The following is a 26,694-nucleotide window of genomic DNA, read 5'->3' on the forward strand; positions in this document are numbered from 1 at the left end:
ATTGCCACGTTCAATTTCCAGGCATGAAGGTGCAGGCTCTGGAGGTTGGGGTGTAGAAACTGCCCCTGCGACTGCGAGAGGAGGTCTGCCCTGTAAGTGAGATGGAGATGGAGCGGAGGGCACAGTGAGAGTTGGAGAAGGTCTGTGTACCACACCCTTCTTTGCCAATCCGGAGCTATTAAGATGACTTGGGCCCGGTCTTGGCGAATCTTCTTCAGAACCCGAGGAATCAAGAATATGGGGGGAAACGCGTAAAGCAACTGGCCGTTCCAGGACATCTGAAACACGTCCCCCAAAGCTTCCTGCACCGGACACTGGAGGCTGCAGAACGATGGGCAGTACGTGTTCTCCCGAGTGGCAAATAGGTCTACCTGGGGAAATCCCCACATCTGAAAGATGTAAAGGACCAGATCTGGATGAAGACGCCACTCATGATCGGCCGAGAGGAACCGACTGAGATTGTCCGAACGCACGTTTTGAACCCCGGCCAGATGGTTTGCCATTAACAAATCCGATGGTCCCGTACCCAGGACCAGAGCAGCAGAGCCTCTCTGCAGAGAAGATACGACCCTACTCCTCCCTGCTTGAGAGCCAAACGTATCACCCGCAATTCCAGCAGATTGATATGAAACATCTGCTCCACTGGAGACCAATGACCTTTGATCTCCAGGTCCCCCAGATGAGCTCCCCACCCCAGAGTGGAAGCATCTGTTGTCACCGTGGCCACTGAAGGTGGTAGTGAAAAAGGCCTTCCTTGAGAAAGGTTGCAGTCCACAGACCACCATTGTAGATCCGCTGCAGTGTCTCTGGAGATCTTTATCGACTCAGCAAGATCCCCTCTGTGCTGAAACCACTGCCTGCGGAGACACCACTGAAGAGCCCTCATGTGCCAGCATGCATGAGTGACCAACAGAATGCATGATGCGAACAGACTGAGCAGATGAAGGACCTTGAGGACTGGAACAAGCGCTCCATCTCGAAACATTGGAATCAACGCCTGAATGTCCTGAATCCGCTGTGGTGGAGGGAAGGCTCGATTCAATGTTGTGTCCAGTACTGCCCCTATGAACAGGAGGCGTTGAGAGGGCTCCAGGTGAGAGTTGGGCACGTTTATCGAAAAGCCCAGTCTGAACAACAATTGAGTTGTCATCTGCAGGTGATGCAGCACGAGCTCCGGAGACTTGGCTTTGATCAACCAATTGTCCAGGTAAGGGAATGCTGCTATTCCCTTCCTCCTGAGATTTGCTGCAACCATCGCCATCACCTTCGTGAAGACTCGAGGCGCGGAAGTAAGACCAAAAGGAAGGACCGCAAACTGATAGTGTTGCGACCCCACCACAAACCAGAGATACTTCATGTGTGACTTGAGAATGGGAATATGGAAATAAGCATCCTGCAAGTCGAAAGACACCATCCAATCCTCCTTGATCAACACCAAAAACACCTGTGCTAGTGTCAGCATTTCTCCTGTTTGAAGAACCAATTCAAAATCCTCCGGTCCAGGATAGGCCTCAAACGTCCATCCTTTTCGGGGATCAGAAAATACCTTGAATAACATCCCTGACCCCTTTCCTGCTCGGGAAACAACTCCACTGCACCTTTTGACAATAGGGATAGAACCTCCTGTTCTAACAACAGGAGATGGTCTTCTGAAGGAAAGACGGGGAGGGAAGGGAGGAGGAATCTCCTGAAAGGGAAGGGCATAGCCTTTCACCACAACACTTTTGACCCAGGAGTCTGATGTGATTGACTCCCACATGGGAAGAAAAAGAGACAACCTTCCCGCTACAGGAGACACATGGGATGCAATGGTTAGAGGACTAGGGTTGCTTCCCCTGTTGCACCCCCCCGAGGAAGAGGCAGGGTGCTGCTGTTGGGTGGCCCCGCTAGTGCGGACTCTATCCGCCCCCTAAAAGATCTGTAAGGGAGACTTGAGGGTTGCTGGCCTGTCTGCTGCGATCTTCCATGAAAGGACGCCCCTCATCCAAACACCCTAAATCGTCTAAACAACCTAAAAGGGGTCGAAGCAGCTTGCAGGCCCAAGGACTTCGCTGTTGCCCTACAGTCTTTGAAGCGTTCCAACCTAGAGTCAGCCTTAGTGCCAAATAACTTATCGCCATCAAAGGGCAAGTCTAACAGAGTGGCTTGGACATCTGTAGAGAACCCAGACATACATAACCAAGCATGACGTCTGGTAGCGATGGATGTTCCCATGGCTCTGGCAACTGAGTCTGTGGTGTCCAGTCCTGATTGTATGACTTGTGTTGCTGCAGCCGGGCATCCGTAAGGAGTCCTTGCAAGTCCTGGGGCATATCAGGCAACGCAGCTTTAGCCGCATCCATAACAGCATGTATGTATCTACCCAGGATACACGTGGCATTTGCTGACTTAAGCGCCATACTGCAGGATGAGAAAACCTTCTTTGCAGACTGCTCCATCCTTTTGGACTCCCTGTCGGATGGCACACCAGGGAAGGAGCCAGGAGCAGTCCGGGATGAACAAGATGCCTGTACCACCAGACTCTCCGGAGACCGATGTTTCGAAAGGAACCCAGAGTCCCCTAGAGCTGTTCTATATCTTCTAGCCACCGACCTGTTCACCGCTGATGAAGAAACAGGCTTTCTCCATATCGCGACAATGGGATCCGTGAGAGCCTCATTAAAAGGCAGCAATGGCTCCGCAACAGCAGTGGCAGGATGTAGCACCTCCGTCAGGATATTTGTCTTGACCTGGGCAACAGGAAGCAGGAGATCTAAGAAATCAGCACCCTTTCTTATCACAGATTGAAATGAGGCTGCCTCCTTGGTAAACTCAAAAAGAACAAGTGATGGACAGAATGCTGAACAATGTCAAACAATCACCCCCAGTACAGTGATCTGGGCCTAAATCCATTGCTGCCCATTCCATTCCAGTTTGGACCCAGCCATGTGCAAATCAGTCTTGACCCTGTTCCCCATGGGAACAGTCCAGCCCAAACTGCCAGGCCAGGTCTTCCCTGGACTGGAAACAAGCATCCTGGGACCAGTTTCGGGATTTCACCCCTCATCAGCCAGGCGAGCTTGAATCCAGTGGCATGGGAAGCACGGGACCCACGTCTGGGCATACCCTTCCCACTTAGGGAAACAAATGCAAAAAGAACAAGTGATGGACGGAATGCTGAACAATGTCAAACATTCACCCCCAGTACAGTGATCTGGGCCTAAATCCATGTTTTTTTTGCTGCCCGTGCCATTCCAGTTTGGACCCAGCCATATGCAAATCAGTCTTGACCCTGTTCCCCATATGAACAGTCCAGCCCAAACTGCCAGGCTAGGTCTTCCCTCGACTGGAAACAAGCATCCTGGGACCGGTTTCGGGGTTTCACCCCTCATCAGCCAGGCTAGCTTGAATCCAGTGGCATGGGAGGCACGGGACCCACGTCTGGGCATACTCTGAGAAAGTAGCCTCTTTCTAGCCTTGTTACCCCCACTTTTGGCCTGTTTGTGAGTATATGTCAGGGTGTTTTGACTGTCTCACTGGGATCCTGCTAGCCAGGGCCCAGTGCTCATAGTGAAAACCCTATGTTGTCAGTATGTTTGTTATGTGTCACTGGGACCCTGCTAGCCAGGACCCCAGTGCCCATAAGTTTGTGGCCTATATAAATGTGTTCCCTGTGTGATGCCTAACTGTCTCACTGAGGCTCTGCTAACCAGAACCTCAGTGGTTATGCTCTCTCTGCTTTACAAATTGTCACTAACAGGCTAGTGACCAATTTCACCAATTCACATTGGCATACTGGAACACCCTTACAATTCCCTAGTATATGGTACTGAGGTACCCAGGGTATTGGGGTTCCAGGAGATCCCTATGGGCTGCAGCATTTCTTCTGCCACCCATAGGGAGATCTGACAATTCTTACACAGGCCTGCCAGTGCAGCCTGAGTGAAATAACGTCCACGTTATTTCACAGCCATTTACCACCGCACTTAAGTAACTTATAAGTCACCTATATGTCTAACCTTCACCTGGTGAAGGTTGGGTGCAAAGTTACTTAGTGTGTGGGCACCCTGGCACTAGCCAAGGTGCCCCCACATCGTTCAGGGCAAATTCCCCAGACTTTGTGTGTGCGGGGACACCATTACACGCGTGCACTATACATAGGTCACTACCTATGTATGGCGTCACAATGGTAACTCTGAACATGGCCATGTAACATGTCTAAGATCCTGGAATTGTCACCCCAATGCCATTCTGGCATTGGGGGGGACAATTCCATGGCCCCCCGAGTCTCTAGCACAGAACCCGGGTACTGCCAAACTGCCTTTTCAGGGTTTGCACTGCAGCTGCTGCTGCTGCCAACCCCTCAGACAGATTTCTGCCCCCCTGGGGTCCAGGCAGCCCTGGCCCAGAACAAAGGATTTCCTCTGAGAGAGGGTGTGACACCCTCTCCCTTTGGAAGTGGGTGTGAAGGCTGGGGAGGAGTAGCCTCACCCAGCCTCTGGAAATGCTTTGATGGGCACAGATGCTGCCCATCTCTGCATAAGCCAGTCTACACCGGTTTAGGGATCCCCCAGCCCTGCTCTGGCGTGAAACTGGACAAAGGAAAGGGGAGTGACCACTCCCCTGACCTGCACCTCCCAGGGGAGGTGCCCAGACCTCCTCCAGTGTGCCGCAGACCTCTGCCATCTTGGAAACAGAGGTGTGCTGGCACACTGGACTTCTCTGACTTTCCAGGGCCAGCAGGTGACGTCAGAGACTCTTTCTGATAGGCTCTTACCTGTGTTACTAGCCTATCCTCCTTCCTAGGTAGGCAAACCTCCTTTTCTGGCTATTTAGGGTCTCTGCTTTGGGGAATTCTTTAGATACCGAATGCAAGAGCTCACCAGAGTTCCTCTAAATCTCTCTCTTCACCTTCTGCCAAAGGATCGACTGCTGACTGCTCAGGACGCCTTGCAAAACCGCAACAAAGTAGCAAAGACGACTACTGCAACCTTGCTTATCCTGCCGCCTTCTCGACTGTTTCCTGGTGGTGCATGCTCTGGGGGTAGCCTGCCTCCTCTCTGCACCAGGAGCTCTGAAGAAATCTCCCGTGGGACGACGGAATCTTCCCCCTGCAACCGCAGGCAACAAAAGACTGCATCATCGGTCCTCTGGGTCCCCTCTCAGCACGACAAGTGTGGTCCCTGGAACTCAGCAACTCTGTCCAAGTGACTCCCACAGACCAGTGACTCTTCAGTCCAAGTTTGGTGGAGGGAAGTCCTTGCCTCCCCACGCTAGACTGCATTGCTGGGTACCGCGTGATTTGCAGCTGCTCCGGCTCCTGTGCACTCTTCCAGGATTTCCTTCATGCACAGCCAAGCCTGGGTCCCCGACACTCTAACCTGCTGTGCACAACTTCCTGAATTGTCCTCCGGCGTCGTGGGACTCCCTTTTCTGACTTTTGGTGGACTGCGGTTCACTCCTCTTCCAAGTGCCTGTGCCGGTACTTCTGCTGGTGCTGCCTGCTTCTGTGAGGGCTTCCTGACTTGCTGGGTGCCCCCTCTGTCTACTCATCCAAGTGGCGACATCCTGGTCCCTCCTGGGCCACAGCAGCACCCAAAAACCCTAAAGCGACCCTTGCAGCTAGATAGGCTTGTTTGCGGTATTTCTGCGTGGGAACACCTCTGCAAGCTTCTTCACGACGTGGGACATCCATCCTCCAAAGGGGAAGTTTCTAGCCCTCCTCGTTCTTGCAAAATCCACAGCTTTGACCATCCGGTGGCAGCTTCTTTGCACCCTCAGCTGACATTTCCTGGGCATCTGCCCTCCCACGACATTGTTGCGACTCTTGGACTTGATCCCCTTCTTTCACAGGTACTCAGGTCCGGAAATCCACTTTTGTTGCATTGCTGGTGTTGGTCTTCCTTGCAGAAACCCCCTATCATGACTTCTGTGCTCTCTGGGGGTTATAGGTGCACTTTACACCTACTTTTCAGGGTCTTGGAGTGGGCTATTTTTTCTAACCCTCACTGTTTTCTTACAGTCCCAGCAACCCTCTACAAGCTCACATAGGTTTGGGGTCCATTTGTGGTTCGCATTCCAGTTTTGGAGTATATGGTTTGTGTTACCCCTATACCTATGTGCTCCTATTGCAATCTACTGTAACTTTATATTGCTTGCATTACTTCCTTTTGCTATTACTGCATATTTTTGGTATTGTGTACATATATCTTGTGTATATTTGGCATCCTCATACTGAGGGTACTCATTGAGATACTTTTGGCATATTGTCATAAAAATAAAGTACCTTTATTTTTAGTGTATCTGTGTATTGTGTTTTCTTATGACATTGTGCATATGACACCAGTGGTATAGTAAGAGCTTTGCATGTCTCCTAGTTCAGCCTAAGCTGCTCTGCTATAGCTACCTTCTATCAGCCTAAGCTGCTAGAAACACCTCTTCTACACTAATAAGGGATAACTGGACCTGGTACAGAGTGTAAGTACCCCTTGGTACCCACTACAAGCCAGGCCAGCCTCCTACATTGGTTGTGCAGCGGTGGGATAAGTACTCGCAACTACTTACCACTTTGTCATTGTGTACTTTTCATAAGAGAATAATATCCAAAACAAGTTCAGTGTATGTACACCTAACCAAAAAGTTTTGCTTTTCTCCTCTTACACTATCTGCTAAGTGCTGAAAAGTACTCCTAAACTTTCTAAAAGTTTCAAAAAATTGAAAACGTTTTTTTTTTCTGTTCTTTAAAAAGTCCTGAAACTTTTTCTATCCTTTATCTGTCTCTAAACCTTTTTCTATCATGTCTGGTGTAGGAACCCCCCTTAATTTGGTCAATACTACTTATGACCACCTTAACTTTAAGAGCCTAAGGAGTCTCTGCATTGATAGAGGTTTAGTGGTAGGTAAGAACCCTTCTAGAGAGCTACTGTCTAATATGCTTATTGAGAATGATAAGGCCCAGGGTGTCACCTCATTGAAAAGTTGATAGATAGCTCACACTCTGGCTCAGGGGAGCCCCCAGTAGGAGTGTTGCAGGGTTCCCTTCTTAACCTGCCCCTTAGCAAACCACCTAGCATAGCTGGTAGTAATGGAAGCTCCCATAACACTAGGGATGTTTTTATCCCTGGAGGCCAGGTTGTTAGGGTGCCAACTGCTAGGGACAGGTCTCCCTCTGTTCATTCACATCATTCTTTTGTGTCAAGACATTCCCAACCCACCCACCCTGATGACAAAATGTTAGAAAGGGAACTCAATAAGTTGAGAGTGGAAGAGTCCAGACAGAAGCTTAAATAGCAACAGCTGGCTCTAGACAGGGAATCCCTAGACTTAGAAAAAGAGAGACAGAGGTTGGGGTTTGGACCTCGTGGTGGCAGCAGCAGTATTCCAGATAGCAATACTGTGAGAGAGCATGATTCTGGGAATCTGCATAAGATAGTTCCCCCTTACAAGGAGGGGGATGACATTAACAAGTGGTTTGCTGTACTTGAGAGGGCCTGTATGGTACAGGGGGTCCCTCAAAGGCAGTGGGCTGCTATCCTATGGCTATCTTTCAGTGGATAGGGTAGGGATAGGCTCCTTACTGTAAAGGAAAGTGATGCCAATAATTTTACAGTTTTGAAGAATGTACTCTTGGATGGATTTGTCTTAACCACTGAACAATACAGGATTAAGTTCAGAGAAACCAGAAAAAATTATTCACAAGACTGGGTAGACTTTGTTGACTATTCAGTGAAGGCCTTGGAGGGGTGGTTACATGGCAGTAAAGTTTCTGACTATGAAAGCCTGTACAATCTAATCATGAGAGAGCATATTCTGAATAACTGTGTGTCTGACTTGTTACACCAATATCTAGTGGACTCAGATCTGACCTCTCCCCAAGAATTGGGAAAGAAGGCAGACAAATGGGTCAGAAGAAGAGTGAACAGAAAAGTTCATACAGGGGGTGACAAGGATGGCAAGAAGAAAGATGGTGAGAAATCTCAGGATAAGCATGGGGATAAGGGTAAAACCAAAGATCCTTCTTCACATCCTAAACACTCTTCAGGGGGTGGGGATAAATCAAATTCTTCCTCTTCTTCACAACATACACACATTAAAAAGCCTTGGTGCTGTGTGTGTAAAAATAAAGGCCATTGGCAAGGGGATAAGTTCTGTCCAGGTAAACCCCCTGAGCCAACCACCACTAATACATCAAACTCTAGTGCCCCTAACAGTAGTGGTAATAGTGGTGGGACTGCTGACAACAGTCAAAGTAAGGGTGTAGTTGGGTTCACTTATGGGTCCATCATAGAAACTGGGGTAGTCAGTCCCAAGACAGTTTCTGTCACACCTAGTGGCATTGGCCTTGCCACACTGGCTGCTTGTCCCCTTACAATGGATAAGTACAGGCAGACAGTTTCAATAAATGGTGTTGAGGCCCAGGCCTACAGGGACACAGGTGCCAGTATCACTTTGGTGACTGAAAACCTAGTGCCTCCTGAACAACACATCATTGGACAACAGTACAAGATTATTGATGTCCATAACTCCACTAAGTTTCTTCCCTTAGCTATAGTTCAGCTTAGTTGGGGTGGAGTTACTGGCCCTAAGCAGGTGGTAGTGTCACCTAGCTTACCTGTAGACTGTCTCTTAGGTAATGACCTAGAGACCTCAGGTTGGGTTGAGGTAGAGTTCTATACCCATGCAGCCAGGAATTGTTCCCTCTCATTTCTACTGAAATGAAAAAGCAAAGGAGAGAAAAAGGCCTGAAAACTCAGGATCCTTCTCCAACAACAGGTAAAAAGGGTATCACAGTATCCCCTACCAACCATACCATTCAGGATACCATTCCTGTGGTGGGAGAAACCTCTCCTAGGGTGGCACCTGTACCAAGGGAATCATCAGCTGGCATAGCTGTACTCCCTGAGGTGGAAGTACCTCTCTGTGGGATAACTAATATTGGTGAGAAAAAGAGCACCATTTTAGTTAACATGGAGCATCCCTCCCACCCTCCCAGAGAAACTTTAGTGCAGAAACCCTGCACTGCCTCACAACACATAGGACAGCAGCCCTGCCCTAGTGTGGAGCTCATAGGACAGCATCCCTGCCCTGCTCCAACTCAAGAGAAACAGCATCCCTGTTCTCTCTTACAGCCATATGGACAAAGTTTTTGCCCAGCTATGGCTTTACTGAGACAGCATCCCTGTCTGGCATTCTCATCACTAGAAATAGGTCCAGTGGACAATTCCCACTGTTCTAAACTAAAACTTACTGATAGAAACTCTGAAAATATATCTTCACATTGTTGGTTAGCTAGAAAACTTCAAACAGGGTGTTTACATCCCCACAGGGAAGTAACCATATAGTGGATGATAAAGGGAGTAACCAGTCTATTGCAGAGCTACTCTCCACTTATCACCACTTAGACAATAAAGCATCAACTGGCCAAGGTTAGCCTTATTGTCCTTCGTTCGGGGGGTGGTTGTGTGAGAAAGTAGCCTCTTTCTAGCCTTGTTACCCCCACTTTTGGCCTGTTTGTGAGTATATGTCAGGGTGTTTTCACTGTCTCACTGGGATCCTGCTAGCCAGGGCCCAGTGCTCATTGTGAAAACCCTATGTTGTCAGTATGTTTGTTATGTGTCACTGGGACCCTGCTAGCCAGGACCCCAGTGCTCATAGGTTTGTGGCCTATATAAATATGTTCCCTGTGTGATGCCTAACTGTCTCACTGAGGCTCTGCTAACCAGAACCTCAGTGGTTATGCTCTCTCTGCTTTACAAATTGTCACTAACAGGCTAGTGACCAATTTCACCAATTCACATTGGCATACTGGAACACCCTTATAATTCCCTAGTATATGGTACTGAGGTACCCAGGGTATTGGGGTTCCAGGAGATCCCTATGGCTGCAGCATTTCTTTTGCCACTCATAGGGAGATCTGACAATTCTTACACAGGCCTGCCAGTGCAGCCTGAGTGATATAACGTCCACGTTATTTCACAGCCATTTACCACTGCACTTAAGTAACTTATAAGTCACCTATATGTCTAACCTTCACCTGGTGAAGGTTGGGTGCAAAGTTACTTAGTGTGTGGGCACCCTGGCACTAGCCAAGGTGCCCCCACATTGTGCAGGGCAAATTCCCCGGACTTTGTGAGTGCGGGACACCATTACACGCGTGCACTATACATAGGTCACTACCTATGTATGGCGTCACAATGGTAACTCCGAACATGGCCATGTAACATGTCTAAGATCATGGAATTGTCACCCCAATGCCATTCTGGCATTGGGGGGACAATTCCATGATCCCCCGGGTCTCTAGCACAGAACCCAGGTACTGCCAAACTGCATTTTCAGGGTTTGCCTTGCAGCTGCTGCTGCTGCCAACCCCTCAGACTGGTTTCTGCCCCCCTGGGGTCCAGGCAGCCATGGCCCAGGAAGGCAGAACAAAGGATTTCATCTGAGAGAGGGTGTGACACCCTCTCCCTTTGGAAATAGGTGTGAAGGCTGGGGAGGAGTAGCCTCCCCCAGCCTCTGGAAATGCTTTGATGGGCACAGATGCTGCCCATCTCTGCATAAGCCAATCTACACCAGTTTAGGGATCCCCCAGCCCTGCTCTGGCGCGAAACTGGACAAAGGAAAGGGGAGTGACCACTCCCCTGACCTGCACCTCCCAGGGGAGGTGCCCAGAGCTCCTCCAGTGTGCCCCAGACCTCTGCCATCTTGGAAACAGAGGTGTGCTGGCACACTGGACTGCTCTGAGTGGCCAGGGCCAGCAGGTGATGTCAGAGACTCCTTCTGATAGGCTCTTACCTGTGTTACTAGCCTATCCTCCTTCCTAGGTAGCCAAACCTCCTTTTCTGGCTATTTAGGGTCTCTGCTTTGGGGAATTCTTTAGATACCGAATGCAAGAGCTCATCAGAGTTCCTCTAAATCTCTCTCTTCACCTTCTGCCAAAGGATCGACCGCTGACTGTTCAGGACGCCTGCAAAACCGCAACAAAGTAGCAAAGACGACTACTGCAACCTTGTATCGCTTATCCTGCCGCCTTCTCGACTGTTTCCTGGTGGTGCATGCTCTGGGGGTAGCCTGCCTCCTCTCTGCACCAGGAGCTCTGAAGAAATCTCCCGTGGGACGACGGAATCTTCCCCCTGCAACTGCAGGCAACAAAAGACTGCATCACTGGTCCTCTGGGTCCCCTCTCAGCACGACAAGCGTGGTCCCCGGAACTCAGCAACTCTGTCCAAGTGACTCCCACAGTCCAGTGATTCTTCAGTCCAAGTTTGGTGGAGGTAAGTCCTTGCCTCCCCACGCTAGACTGCATTGCTGGGTACCGCGTGATTTGCAGCTGCTCCAGCTCCTGTGCACTCTTCCAGGATTTCCTTCGTGCACAGCCAAGCCTGGGTCCCCGACACTCTAACCTGCTGTGCACAACTTCCTGAATTGTCCTCCGGCGTCGTGGGACTCCCTTTTGTGACTTCGGGTGGACTCCGGTTCACTCCTCTTCCAAGTGCCTGTGCCGGTACTTCTGCGGGTGCTGCCTGCTTCTGTGAGGGCTCGCTGACTTGCTGGGCGCCCCCTCTGTCTCCTCATCCAAGTGGCAACATCCTGGTCCCTCCCTGGCCACAGCAGCACCCAAAAACCCTAACTGCAACCCTTGCAGCTAGGTAGGCTTGTTTGCGGTCTTTCTGCATGGGAATACCTCTGCAAGCTTCTTCAGGACGTGGGACATCCATCCTCTAAAGGGGAAGTTTCTAGCCCTCTTCGTTCTTGCAGAATCCACAGCTTCTACCATCCGGTGGCAGCTTCTTTGCACCCTCAGCTGACATTTCCTGGGCATCTGCCCTCCCTCGACATTGTCGCGACTCTTGGACTTGATCCCCTTCTTTCACAGGTACTCAGGTCCGGAAATCCACTTTTGTTGCATTGCTGGTGTTGGTCTTCCTTGCAGAAACCCCCTATCATGACTTCTGTGCTCTCTGGGGGTTATAGGTGCACTTTACACCTACTTTTCAGGGTCTTGGAGTGGGCTATTTTTTCTAACCCTCACTGTTTTCTTACAGTCCCAGCAACCCTCTACAAGCTCACATAGGTTTGGGGTCCATTTGTGGTTCGCATTCCAGTTTTGGAGTATATGGTTTGTGTTACCCCTATACCTATGTGCTCCTATTGCAATCTACTGTAACTTTATATTGCTTGCATTACTTCCTGTTGCTATTACTGCATATTTTTGGTATTGTGTACATATATCTTGTGTATATTTGGCATCCTCATACTGAGGGTACTCATTGAGATACTTTTGGCATATTGTCATAAAAATAAAGTACCTTTATTTTTAGTGTATCTGTGTATTGTGTTTTCTTATGACATTGTGCATATGACACCAGTGGTATAGTAAGAGCTTTGCATGTCTCCTAGTTCAGCCTAAGCTGCTCTACTATAGCTACCTTCTATCAGCCTAAGCTGCTAGAAACACCTCTTCTACACTAATAAGGGATAACTGGACCTGGTACAGAGTGTAAGTACCCCTTGGTACCCACTACAAGCCAGGCCAGCCTCCTACATTGGTTGTGCAGCGGTGGGATAAGTACTCGCAACTACTTACCACTTTGTCATTGTGTACTTTTCATAAGAGAATAATATCCAAAACAAGTTCAGTGTATGTACACCTAACCAAAAAGTTTTGCTTTTCTCCTCTTACACTATCTGCTAAGTGCTGAAAAGTACTCCTAAACTTTCTAAAAGTTTCAAAAAATTGAAAAAGTTTTTTTTTTCTGTTCTTTAAAAAGTCCTGAAACTTTTTCTATCCTTTATCTGTCTCTAAACCTTTTTCTATCATGTCTGGTGTAGGAACCCCCCTTAATTTGGTCAATACTACTTATGACCACCTTAACTTTAAGAGCCTAAGGAGTCTCTGCATTGATAGAGGTTTAGTGGTAGGTAAGAACCCTTCTAGAGAGCTACTGTCTAATATGCTTATTGAGAATGATAAGGCCCAGGGTGTCACCTCATTGAAAAGTTGATAGATAGCTCACACTCTGGCTCAGGGGAGCCCCCAGTAGGAGTGTTGCAGGGTTCCCTTCTTAACCTTCCCCTTAGCAAACCACCTAGCATAGCTGGTAGTAATGGAAGCTCCCATAACAGTAGGGATGTTTTTATCCCTGGAGGCCAGGTTGTTAGGGTGCCAACTGCTAGGGACAGGTCTCCCTCTGTTCATTCACATCATTCTTCTGTGTCAAGACATTCCCAACCCACCCACCCTGATGACAAAATGTTAGAAAGGGAACTCAATAAGTTGAGAGTGGAAGAGTCCAGACTGAAGCTTAAATAGCAACAGCTGGCTCTAGACAGGGAATCCCTAGACTTAGAAAAAGAGAGACAGAGGTTGGGGTTTGGACCTCGTGGTGGCAGCAGCAGTATTCCAGATAGCAATCCTGTGAGAGAGCATGATTCTGGGAATCTGCATAAGATAGTTCCCCCTTACAAGGAGGGGGATGACATTAACAAGTGGTTTGCTGTACTTGAGAGGGCCTGTATGGTACAGGGGGTCCCTCAAAGGCAGTGGGCTGCTATCCTATGGCTATCTTTCAGTGGAAAGGGTAGGGATAGGCTCCTTACTGTAAAGGAAAGTGATGCCAATAATTTTACAGTTTTGAAGAATGTACTCTTGGATGGATTTGTCTTAACCACTGAACAATACAGGATTAAGTTCAGAGAAACCAGAAAAAATTCTTCACAAGACTGGGTAGACTTTGTTGACTATTCAGTGAAGGCCTTGGAGGGGTGGTTACATGGCAGTAAAGTTTCTGACTATGAAAGCCTGTACAATCTAATCATGAGAGAGCATATTCTGAATAACTGTGTGTCTGACTTGTTACACCAATATCTAGTGGACTCAGATCTGACCTCTCCCCAAGAATTGGGAAAGAAGGCAGACAAATGGGTCAGAAGAAGAGTGAACAGAAAAGTTCATACAGGGGGTGACAAGGATGGCAAGAAGAAATATGGTGAGAAATCTCAGGATAAGCACGGGGATAAGGGTAAAACCAAAGATCCTTCTTCACATCCTAAACACTCTTCAGGGGGTGGGGATAAATCAAATTCTTCCTCTTCTTCACAACATACACACATTAAAAAGCCTTGGTGCTGTGTGTGTAAAAATAAAGGCCATTGGCAAGGGGATAAGTTCTGTCCAGGTAAACCCCCTGAGCCAACCACCACTAATACATCAAACTCTAGTGCCCCTAACAGTAGTGGTAATAGTGGTGGGACTGCTGACAACAGTCAAAGTAAGGGTGTAGTTGGGTTCACTTATGGGTCCATCATAGAAACTGGGGTAGTCAGTCCCAAGACAGTTTCTGTCACACCTAGTGGCATTGGCCTTGCCACACTGGCTGCTTGTCCCCTTACAATGGATAAGTACAGGCAGACAGTTTCAATAAATGGTGCTGAGGCCCAGGCCTACAGGGACACAGGTGCCAGTATCACTTTGGTGACTGAAAACCTAGTGCCTCCTGAACAACACATCATTGGACAACAGTACAAGATTATTGATGTCCATAACTCCACTAAGTTTCTTCCCTTAGCTATAGTTCAGCTTAGTTGGGGTGGAGTTACTGGCCCTAAGCAGGTGGTAGTGTCACCTAGCTTACCTGTAGACTGTCTCTTAGGTAATGACCTAGAGACCTCAGGTTGGGTTGAGGTAGAGTTCTATACCCATGCAGCCAGGAATTGTTCCCTCTCATTTCTACTGAAATGAAAAAGCAAAGGAGAGAAAAAGGCCTGAAAACTCAGGATCCTTCTCCAACAACAGGTAAAAAGGGTATCACAGTATCCCCTACCAACCATACCATTCAGGATACCATTCCTGTGGTGGGAGAAACCTCTCCTAGGGTGGCACCTGTACCAAGGGAATCATCAGCTGGCATAGCTGTACTCCCTGAGGTGGAAGTACCTCTCTGTGGGATAACTAATATTGGTGAGAAAAAGAGCACCATTTTAGTTAACATGGAGCATCCCTCCCACCCTCCCAGAGAAACTTTAGTGCAGAAACCCTGCACTGCCTCACAACACATAGGACAGCAGCCCTGCCCTAGTGTGGAGCTCATAGGACAGCATCCCTGCCCTGCTCCAACTCAAGAGAAACAGCATCCCTGTTCTCTCTTACAGCCATATGGACAAAGTTTTTGCCCAGCTATGGCTTTACTGAGACAGCATCCCTGTCTGGCATTCTCATCACTAGAAATAGGTCCAGTGGACAATTCCCACTGTTCTAAACTAAAACTTACTGATAGAAACTCTGAAAATATATCTTCACATTGTTGGTTAGCTAGAAAACTTCAAACAGGGTGTTTACATCCCCACAGGGAAGTAACCATATAGTGGATGATAAAGGGAGTAACCAGTCTATTGCAGAGCTACTCTCCACTTATCACCACTTAGACAATAAAGCATCAACTGGCCAAGGTTAGCCTTATTGTCCTTCGTTCGGGGGGTGGTTGTGTGAGAAAGTAGCCTCTTTCAAGCCTTGTTACCCCCACTTTTGGCCTGTTTGTGAGTATATGTCAGGGTGTTTTCACTGTCTCACTGGGATCCTGCTAGCCAGGGCCCAGTGCTCATTGTGAAAACCCTATGTTGTCAGTATGTTTGTTATGTGTCACTGGGACCCTGCTAGCCAGGACCCCAGTGCTCATAGGTTTGTGGCCTATATAAATATGTTCCCTGTGTGATGCCTAACTGTCTCACTGAGGCTCTGCTAACCAGAACCTCAGTGGTTATGCTCTCTCTGCTTTACAAATTGTCACTAACAGGCTAGTGACCAATTTCACCAATTCACATTGGCATACTGGAACACTCTTATAATTCCCTAGTATATGGTACTGAGGTACCCAGGGTATTGGGGTTCCAGGAGATCCCTATGGCTGCAGCATTTCTTTTGCCACTCATAGGGAGATCTGACAATTCTTACACAGGCCTGCCAGTGCAGCCTGAGTGATATAACGTCCACGTTATTTCACAGCCATTTACCACTGCACTTAAGTAACTTATAAGTCACCTATATGTCTAACCTTCACCTGGTGAAGGTTGGGTGCAAAGTTACTTAGTGTGTGGGCACCCTGGCACTAGCCAAGGTGCCCCTACATTGTGCAGGGCAAATTCCCCAGACTTTGTGAGTGCGGGACACCATTACACGCGTGCACTATACATAGGTCACTACCTATGTATGGCGTCACAATGGTAACTCCGAACATGGCCATGTAACATGTCTAAGATCATGGAATTGTCACCCCAATGCCATTCTGGCATTGGGGGGACAATTCCATGATCCCCCGGGTCTCTAGCACAGAACCCAGGTACTGCCAAACTGCATTTTCAGGGTTTGCCTTGCAGCTGCTGCTGCTGCCAACCCCTCAGACTGGTTTCTGCCCCCCTGGGGTCCAGGCAGCCATGGCCCAGGAAGGCAGAACAAAGGATTTCCTCTGAGAGAGGGTGTGACACCCTCTCCCTTTGGAAATAGGTGTGAAGGCTGGGGAGGAGTAGCCTCCCCCAGCCTCTGGAAATGCTTTGATGGGCACAGATGCTGCCCATCTCTGCATAAGCCAATCTACACCAGTTTAGGGATCCCCCAGCCCTGCTCTGGCGCGAAACTGGACAAAGGAAAGGGGAGTGACCACTCCCCTGACCTGCACCTCCCAGGGGAGGTGCCCAGAGCTCCTCCAGTGTGCCCCAGACCTCTGCCATCTTGGAAACAGAGGTGTGCTGGCACACTGGACTGCTCTGAGTGGCCAGGGCCAGCAGGTGATGTCAGAGACTCCTTCTGATAGGCTCTTACCTGTGTTACTAGCCTATCCTCCTTCCTAGGTAGCCAAACCTCCTTTTCTGGCTATTTAGGGTCTCTGCTTTGGGGAATTCTTTAGATACCGAATGCAAGAGCTCATCAGAGTTCCTCTAAATCTCTCTCTTCACCTTCTGCCAAAGGATCGACCGCTGACTGTTCAGGACGCCTGCAAAACCGCAACAAAGTAGCAAAGACGACTACTGCAACCTTGTATCGCTTATCCTGCCGCCTTCTCGACTGTTTCCTGGTGGTGCATGCTCTGGGGGTAGCCTGCCTCCTCCCTGCACCAGGAGCTCTGAAGAAATCTCCTGTGGGACGACGGAATCTTCCCCCTGCAACCGCAGGCAACAAAAGACTGCATCACTGGTCCTCTGGGTCCCCTCTCAGCACGACAAGCGTGGTCCCCGGAACTCAGCAACTCTGTCCAAGTGACTCCCACAGTCCAGTGATTCTTCAGTCCAAGTTTGGTGGAGGTAAGTCCTTGCCTCCCCACGCTAGACTGCATTGCTGGGTACCGCGTGATTTGCAGCTGCTCCGGCTCCTGTGCACTCTTCCAGGATTTCCTTCGTGCACAGCCAAGCCTGGGTCCCCGACACTCTAACCTGCAGTGCACATCTTCCTCAGTTGTCCTCCGGCGTCGTGGGACTCCCTTTTGTGACTTCGGGTGGACTCCGGTTCACTCCTCTTCCAAGTGCCTGTGCCGGTACTTCTGCGGGTGCTGCCTGCTTCTGTGAGGGCTCGCTGACTTGCTGGGCGCCCCCTCTGTCTCCTTATCCAAGTGGCAACATCCTGGTCCCTCCCTGGCCACAGCAGCACCCAAAAACCCTAACTGCAACCCTTGCAGCTAGGTAGGCTTGTTTGCGGTCTTTCTGCATGGGAATACCTCTGCAAGCTTCTTCAGGACGTGGGACATCCATCCTCTAAAGGGGAAGTTTCTAGCCCTCTTCGTTCTTGCAGAATCCACAGCTTCTACCATCCGGTGGCAGCTTCTTTGCACCCTCAGCTGACATTTCCCGGGCATCTGCCCTCCCTCGACATTGTCGCGACTCTTCGACTTGGTCCCCTTGTTTCACAGGTACTCAGGTCCGGAAATCCACTGTTGTTGCATTGCTGGTGTTGGTCTTCCTTGCAGAAATCCCATATCATTACTTCTGTGCTCTCTGGGGGTTATAGGTGCACTTTACACCTACTTTTCAGGGTCTTGGGGTGGGTTATTTTTTCTAACCCTCACTGTTTTCGTACAGTCCCAGCGACCCTCTACAAGATCACATAGGTTTGGGGTCCATTCATGGTTCGCATTCCACTTTTGGAGTATATGGTTTGTGTTACCCCTATACCTATGTGCTCCTATTGCAATATACTGTAACTTTATATTGCTTGCATTACTTCCTTTTGCTATTACTGCATATTTTTGGTATTGTGTACATATATCTTGTGTATATTTGGCATCCTCATACTGAGGGTACTCACTGAGATACTTTTGGCATATTGTCATAAAAATAAAGAACCTTTATTTTTAGTATATCTGTGTATTGTGTTTTCTTATGATATTGTGCATATGACACCATTGGTATAGTAGGAGCTTTGCATGTCTCCTAGTTCAGCCTAAGCTGCTCTGCTAAAGTTACCTTCTATCAGCCTAAGCTGCTAGAAACACCTCTTCTACACTAATAAGGGATAACTGGACCTGGTACAGAGTGTAAGTACCCCTTGGTACTCACTACAAGCCAGGCCAGCCTCCTACACATACCCTTCCCACTTAGGGCAACAAATGCAAAAAGAACAAGTGATGGACGCAATGCTGAACAATGTCAAACATTCACCCCCAGTACAGTGATCTGGGCCTAAATCCATTGTTTGTTTGCTGCCCATTCCATTCCAGTTCGGACCCAGCCATATGCAAATCAGTCTTGACCCTGTTCCCCATGGGAACAGTCCAGCCCGAACTGCCAGGCTAGGTCTTCCCTGGACTGCAAACAAGCATCATGGGACCGGTTTCGGGGTTTCACCCCTCATCAGCCAGGCTAGCTTGAATCCAGTGGCATGGGAAGCACGGACCCACGTCTGGGCATACCCTTCCCACTTAGGGCAACAAATGCAAAAAGGAGAAGTGATGGACGGAATGCTGAACAATGTCAAACATTCACCCCCAGTACAGTGATCTGGGCCTAAATCCATCTTTTTTTTGCTGCCCATGCCATTCCAGTTTGGACCCAGCCATATGCAAATCAGTCTTGACCCTGTTCCCCATATGAACAGTCCAGCCCGAACTGCTAGGCTAGGTCTTCCCTGGACTGGAAACAAGCTTCTTGGGACCGGTTTCGGGGTTTCTGCCCTCATCAGCCAGGCTAGCTTGAATCCGGTGGCATGGGAAGCACGGGACCCATGTCTGGGCATACCCTTCCCACTTAGGGCAACAAATGCAAAAATACCAAGTGATGGATGGAATGCTGAACAATGTCAAACATTCACCCCCAGTACAGTGATCTGGGCCTAAATCCATCGTTTTTTTGCTGCCCATGCCATTCCAGTTTGGACCCAGCCATATGCAAATCAATCTTGACCCTGTTCCCCATGGGAACAGTCCAGCCCGAACTGCCAGGCTAGGTCTTCCCTGGACTGGAAACAAACATCCTGGAACCGGTTTCGGGGTTTCACCCCTCATCAGCCAGGTTGATTGGTTCCGCATTCCGTCCATCATTTGTGTTTTCCTCTGTAAACTCCCCTGGTGAGACCAAATCCCATTCTGGGGAAGTATCCAGCCCACTGGCAGAGTCTAACCCCTGAAAGTCACCCAGGGGCTCCACAGTCTCCCCTTCCTCAAGGAGCTGTCTCCGCTACTCTCCTTCCTCCAACAATCTCAGGGCCTTCCTTTCAGGAGCGCAACTTTGTCTCCAGCCCCAGCGTCGACAAAGAGTTGACTGACGCCGAAGAACGGTGTCAAGTAGGTGTCACCACCGGATCGCCGGACCCATCCAACGCTGGAGACGGATCTATCGGCGCCGTGGACAGCCGATCTCTACCAACCTACGTCACCCGGCTTCGGGACGACTCCATCTGGATAGACACTGGCGTCGAAGGCCTTTCCACCGGCGCCGGACTAGTGTCTCCTGCCAGACAGAATGGCATGAATTGCGTCGGTCTATAAGGAGCCGGAGCACCTAAATTAAATACCAAGGGACCAGTGGGGCCCGCCGGCGCACCACCTCCCGGCGCCATGTTCTGAAAGATGGCAAACATGGCATTAAGGAATGCCACTGGATCCGATCCCGGAGTAGGGAAGACAGGATACTCCTGTGGAGCCGGATCCTGGATATCCGGCTGCGCCGGAGAGAAGCGAGGACTCTGAGGTTCCACCACCCCAAAGACCGACGGCGCCGGAGAAGTCTGTAGAGTCGAAGGATGAGTTGGACATCCTCACTGACGTGCAGAGCTGGAAAGAAGTTTCCGTCGAATGCTGCGCATTGGGGGAGAATTCATTAGGTGAGGAATCCTCAGGTAGTTGTATCCATCAGAAATTAGGCATTAACTCCCACATCAGTAAATCTGCAACCACACAGCTGAAACATTTAGAAACCAAAATCAAGCAATTAGAAACTAGATACCGCTCTGAGAAGGGCATCCTCTTATTTTGCATCATAAATTGTAAAAAAAATATGAATATACCAAAATTCTGAGTACCAAGGCTGGCCAATGGGTAATTAAATTCAACTCCATACAATTTATAATTGTGCTGGCTACACCACCAGGAACGTCTTAGCTCGCTATTTAAAATACAAACAAAATCACCTGGCCCTCATGAAGTCTCCCATATTTTTTTTTTAGATTTGTACAAAAATGTATACTATGAAAATGCCAACATTAACCCCATTGATAGCCTAGCATATCTAAATAATCTTAACCTGCTAATACTAGCAGCCCGACTCCAGATTCACCTAAACCAGGCTATTGTGGAATCCGAACTCCACAAAGCCATTATATCCCTCAAAGTGGGGAAAGCTCCTGGCCCGGACGGACTCATTGCCTGCTTCTATAAACTGTTCACATAGGAATTACGCTTATCCTCTTGATCGCTTTCATAACTATGTTGAGTCTAGATACTTCTGGGATACCATAACTGAAGCAATAATAGCACTCATCCCCAAGAAAGGCAAAGGCCATACTTACACTAAAAACTACAGGCTAACATCGCTTATCAACTTAGACTGCATATGATATGCCAAAATCCTCCCTAAACGTATTAAAGCAATATTGCCTTGTTGTGTAGCCATTTTAGCTATAGTTTTATATACTTTATTTTAACAAACTAGGCCTGCCGCTGTGCACTTTAACTTAAATATGTTTTATTTTAGCTTCGTTATATTAAATTAACAGTAGCCACATTTGCGGGCTTGTTTAATTTTCTCTATCTAGCTATTCTTCGCCTAGGTCAGCACAGCGTTCTCAAACAAGACATTTCTTTCACTCTGTGCTTTTCTCAAGGCTGCAGTAAGATAGGTTGCCAGCAAAAGGGGTAAGCTCTGTCTCCAATGTTCACAGAAACATACACACTCTTACGTGGGGATCCTTTCTTGAAACATCAGCTGTTTTATTATAAAAACACTACTTTGACCGATGTACGTTAGAGGGAGATTCCAGCCAGATGACCACAACTGTATGCTGATTGCTTCGCTGCAGCTGCTTATGTAGACTACAGGCCTCTTGCTTAGGTATGCATGATGTCTTCCCGGGGGAAACCTGAAGGGCAGAATTAGAGCTTAACATGCTGCGCTCTAACATAGCTTAAGTAGGAACTACCCCCATAAAACCTTAGTGACAAAATGGTAGCATTAGTTTTGTGTTTTACTCTTCTTGTTACAATTTTAATCTTGTTATGCTTCATTGTCCTAGTTATTGCAATTCATGCCTTATTATCTAAGATGCAGTTACTTCAATAAAACCTTATTGAACTTTACTCTGCTTCTGATTGTCCTTGCATATGTGAGACTAATGTAACTGAGAGAAACGGATGAGATCTGAGTGACCACGATTCCCCTGAGGAGTCATTTATGTCATGCACCCAGTTGCCCAATCATCCCTGCTCTTGGGTGGAGATGAGGCACTGCTAGTTAGCCGGAACAAACCCAGATTAGGCCGACAGGTGTCACATGGTGTGGGATCAGACTCAGTCCTTGGCAGTACAGGTGATTCTGCTGCCTGAATCCAGTAGTCTTATTAGGATAATGAGAACCTACACGACAGCCTTCCCTGATCGGTCCTTATCAAGCTGGCGTCCCCAAAGGGAGGCTTTCCAGTGACAATATTAGACTAATAGGACACATCCTTCAATAAGCCAAGACCAATACCTCGCCGGTGTGAGCAATAGCACTAGATGGTGAAAAAACATTTCATAAAGCTGAATGGCAGCTCTTGAAAGCTTCCATGTCATGCTTGAAACTGGATGGGTCTTTATAAAGATGACTATGGCCCTCTACTCAAATCATTGCACCACATTAAGAACCAATGGGGTTCTGCCTGACTAGTTTCCACTTAAACAAGGCACCAGAAAAGGGATGCCCTTTGTTCCCATCTTCATTCTTCCTAACCATAGAACTACTTCTGATGTCAATCAACAACAGCACTAATTCAGTCGGTCTAAGCACAGACGACAAACGTTTCAAGAATAGCAGCCTATGTTGATGACATCCTGATCATGAACAACCAATCTGATGTAGCCATTCCTGAAATTTTGACCAAAATCAAGAACTATTCCTTAGTATCAGGTTATACTCTTAACAAAGAGAACTCGAAGGTCCGGCCCCTTTAACATAGCTTGTACCAAAGAATCTCAGGGCACTTCAGGCTTATCATGGCAACCTAAATTTCTTAATTATCTGAGCCTTGAATTAAAAGATTACTTGATTGGATTGATAAGACATAACACGTTTTTAGTCACCAAAAAGTTGAGAAGTTCATAAGGCTGGTCACCATAGATCCTTACATGGTGGGGTAAACTTGAATCAGTAAAAATGGTTATCACCCTAATTATTATCAGCTATTTATTTAACATGTTTCCGATCCTTTGTTTGGATAAGTTTTTTACTAATATAGTTGCCCACTCAACAAATTCATTTTGAACTCTAAAAAATCATGCATCTCCCTGACGAAAACTCAGTTTACCTAAACATCTAGGTGGAGCCAATTTAGGTGAATATAAAAATATCAATTTGTCATCTTGGCAGCCCAGGGTGCAAAATGGATTGATAGTGCTCTAGATTTTATACCTCCGTAGCTATCCCTTGAAAGGTCAGATATCCTTAACAACCCTATTTTGAATCAAACCAGGAATGTTCTATTACACCTGGACTCCGATTTCTCAGAAGTAAAATTTAGGCACTCCCAAGGGACTTCCATTTGCATAGTAAAGACATTAAAATCATCTCCAATCTTTCCATGAGAGACCCTTGGTGAGAAAAGGGCATCTCGGCTGTTGGTGACCTTGGCTCCAAGCACCACTCCTCTCATTTGCCAACATCAAACAAAAATATAATGTGAGCACCATAGAGTTTGATGATTTTCTTAAACTAAAATCAGCCATTACCAAACACAAAGCTTTTCCATTTAAAGAGGTCTCACTGCCTAAGCGCATCACAGTAACTACGAAAGGAGGATGTGTTGCTTCCAAATCATATGCTAAGCCTAGACCCTTCTTCACCTAGGTGTGCAACCCAGCCCAGCAGAGGTGGAGTTCAGACTGGACTTAGGACAGATTTTCTGAATTTTCTGTTGCCTGGACGAAATTGTGGGCATCCTCATTTCATATAAAGATAACGCCCAATCTTACCCAAACCAAACTACATATCCTACACAGAGGTTTCTGGACCCACACAATTTGGCCACTCTGGGTCTTATGGATAACAGTAACTGCTGGAGTTGAAACTCCAAAATTGTCGACCTACACCATATGCTATATGAATGCCCCTCACTTGGTACATTCTGGATGAACATACACAATGTTATTGACAACATCTTTCCCGCTAAACTTCCTGGGAACGTTTCATTCTACATTTGTTTTTCCTTTAGTCCCCTACACACTACAGGACTTTAGCAGGATGATTTTCTGCTCATGGACCTAATGTTTACTCTGTCACATAAACCTATCTTAGCATCCTGGAAATCACTAAGCAATGTCTCAAGTACTGCCTGGTGGGAATGGTTACAATATATCAGGGCTGCTCACTCAATTCTGTCTTCCCAGTACCCGTGAATTGCAGCTAACAAAGCCCTGTGGAATAACTTGGACCGCTACCTAGAGTTAGCCAACCCCCCAGAGTGTCTTCCAACAACTCCCAAGATATCTTGAAATATGCAGCAGTTACCAGGACCGCGAATGATACTCCATCTGTGAATTTACAGTAAACACCCTAATCCGATTTGGCTTACATACGCCCTAAATGATCACTATGGCAACCCCCCACTCTCTCTTCCCCTGCCCCCTCTCTTCTTCTTTTTGGTTCCCACCTTGCACTTGGTTAACACAAGGCGTACTTGCACCACTGGGCAATTTATAACCTGCCCATTTTCACCTGTGTTATCACTATGTAAGACTTTTTCAAGAGTATCGATGACAACACTCTTATCTCATGTATATTTGCCAAGCTACTGTAGAGTATTGAAATTCAATAAAAACTTTTGAAAAAAAATGGTGATATTCAAGACTATGGACCTGATCTATAGAGAGCATGTTTACAAAAGCTTTTTGAGCCATATTCCCTTTGCAGGGTGTTAAAACCCAGAGGAGCTTGACTCTTAGTGGTCCCCAGAAAAAAGGCGAGCTGCTAGAAATGTTGAACATCCTTTTGCCTTTCAAGGGGCCAAACAATAGAATCAGCTTCCTATTGGTTTACTTCATTCCCCAATCATGGATATTGTTCACAAAAAAATGAAAATCTGGCTCTTTAACCAGTTTTAGACAGGTAAATGCCTATCTTGCAGCTGGGGTAGCTGTTTGTGCCCAATACGTTTTTTTATCATTCATTCATCACATACATAATGCTGTTGCTACTGCCCAAATGTATACACATAGTGTTACCAGAATACATCCAGTCGCTGTTAGCAGCAGTTAATACCCTTTAACAATCTTTTTATGATTACACCAACCTTCTCTCACCAAACTTGATGCTCATCAGTATAACTAACAGACCCATGCACACTCCATTGATCAAAGCACTAATAACATATACCTCTCACACTATGGCAACCGAGACATCCCAATTATCAAAGAGTGCCCATAAGCAGTCTCCTCACTTTACGGTACAGGTTCAAATGCTTCTACCAGACAACTATAGACCAACTGAGATAAATCATTTATTATATCATGGTAGACATCTGGAGTGCAGTGGAGTATAAAATGCATCTTGTAAGGAACGCAAATAGGACACCCACAGAATACATTAAAACAACCTGTATGTGTCATAATAATTAAGTTAGTAGCAGGATGGAACATGGGCATGGGACATTTAGGGCCTGATTACAACTTTGGAGGAGGTGTTAATCCGTCCCAAATGTGACGTTTTGGATGTAACACTGCCATGGAAATCTATAAGAAACCATGATTACAATGCAAATTACTATGTAAAATAACAAGAGCAAAATAATTGTAACTGGGCAGTATTACGAAAGCATGTTATATCTACATTAAATGTATCCACCGATCTACACCACAACATATCCAAGAGAGACCTTGACTGTTGGACCTTGCTACCTCCTGAAAGTCAAAATCTAAAAAGGCTTTTTAGTGGTAATTCAATGACATTGCAATAGTATACAGCTGTTTTGGTGCATGGAAGGCAGGCAGTACTTTTAACCTATGAGTCCAATAGTCCCCAGAGAACAGGTCTCACAGTGCCACTTGAATATTGAGTCAAAAGTAGGTTTTCAGACTAAATACCACTTACTTGGTTGCAACTCTTCTTCAGTTTTGTTCCAGGTATTGCCATCAATACTGTGAAGGAACTGAGAGACAGTGGTTGGAAATCTTTGTAAGGACAAACGGATATATTTCTCACGGATAGACAAAGCACGATATAAATCCTGGCATATTAGTTGAAAGTCATCTACGGTTACCTGAAATAACAATCAAATACATTTGTAAATATACTATATTTATACAAGTTCAGTATTATAAAAGGGAAATCATATTTACCTGCAACAATAGTTCTCCTGCAAGCTCATCCTTTGGAGATTAATTTGCTTATTAGGTTGGTGATGACGCTCCTAATACAGAACTAATTTGAGGTGGCATTGGGGTGTGAACATATGAATGAGTTGTGGTTCTGTGTAGCTGGGTAGTACCACCATTGCTCCACCCTAACTGCATGAGGCCACATGACTCAAGATTGCATGTGGCATATTGGTGCTTTGCTGATGGTTGACTATAGATTCCATATCCTACAACCTTCCTCTACCATTCAGATGCTCCGGTAAACCCACATGCTAACAAGTTAAATTATTTAAGGGATGGCAGGTAACAAAGACATAGGGCTGAGAATAAAGTTAAACTTGCCCTAGCTATCCTGGCATCTTGAGATCCATACCACCAGCCCATTCATCATCTAATACCAGTTGGGTGCACCCATAGTCCCAGAAAGATGCTTACAATTACTAAATGGTATACTTATAATAATGCAGAATTTAAAGAACCACTACTAAAAAAGTGTCTAAAGTCTCCATTATTCCCATCACTTCTCTTAAAATGATTACCTACCAAGGGAATGTCACAAAATATTTTCTGAATTTAAGAACCCCAGTCCACTGCCTCCAAAGTTACTTAATCTCACAAACTCTATGGACCTGATTAACAAATGTAAAGTTAGACCTGCAGTCTCAGTTTAGCCTGAATTCTAAGTTTCGATTTAAAG

The 26,694-nt window shown here is 47.0% G+C and overlaps 1 protein-coding gene across 1 annotated transcript in view; it reads right to left on the reverse strand.

Moving 5' to 3' along the window:
- Positions 1–26,385, reverse strand: part of AMPD1 (adenosine monophosphate deaminase 1) — a 1,595,039-nt gene extending 1,568,654 nt beyond the window's left edge. The window contains exons 1-2 of the mRNA XM_069242152.1: positions 26,371–26,385; positions 25,732–25,900 (exon numbers count right to left, since the gene is read on the reverse strand). Coding sequence (XP_069098253.1) covers positions 25,732–25,900; positions 26,371–26,385 — 184 coding nt within the window. The remainder of the gene's footprint in view (positions 1–25,731; positions 25,901–26,370) is intronic.
- Between the last annotated feature and the right edge of the window lie 309 nt (positions 26,386–26,694).

The sequence above is a fragment of the Pleurodeles waltl genome, chromosome 6, assembly GCF_031143425.1.
Source record: "Pleurodeles waltl isolate 20211129_DDA chromosome 6, aPleWal1.hap1.20221129, whole genome shotgun sequence".
NCBI lineage: Eukaryota > Metazoa > Chordata > Amphibia > Caudata > Salamandridae > Pleurodeles > Pleurodeles waltl.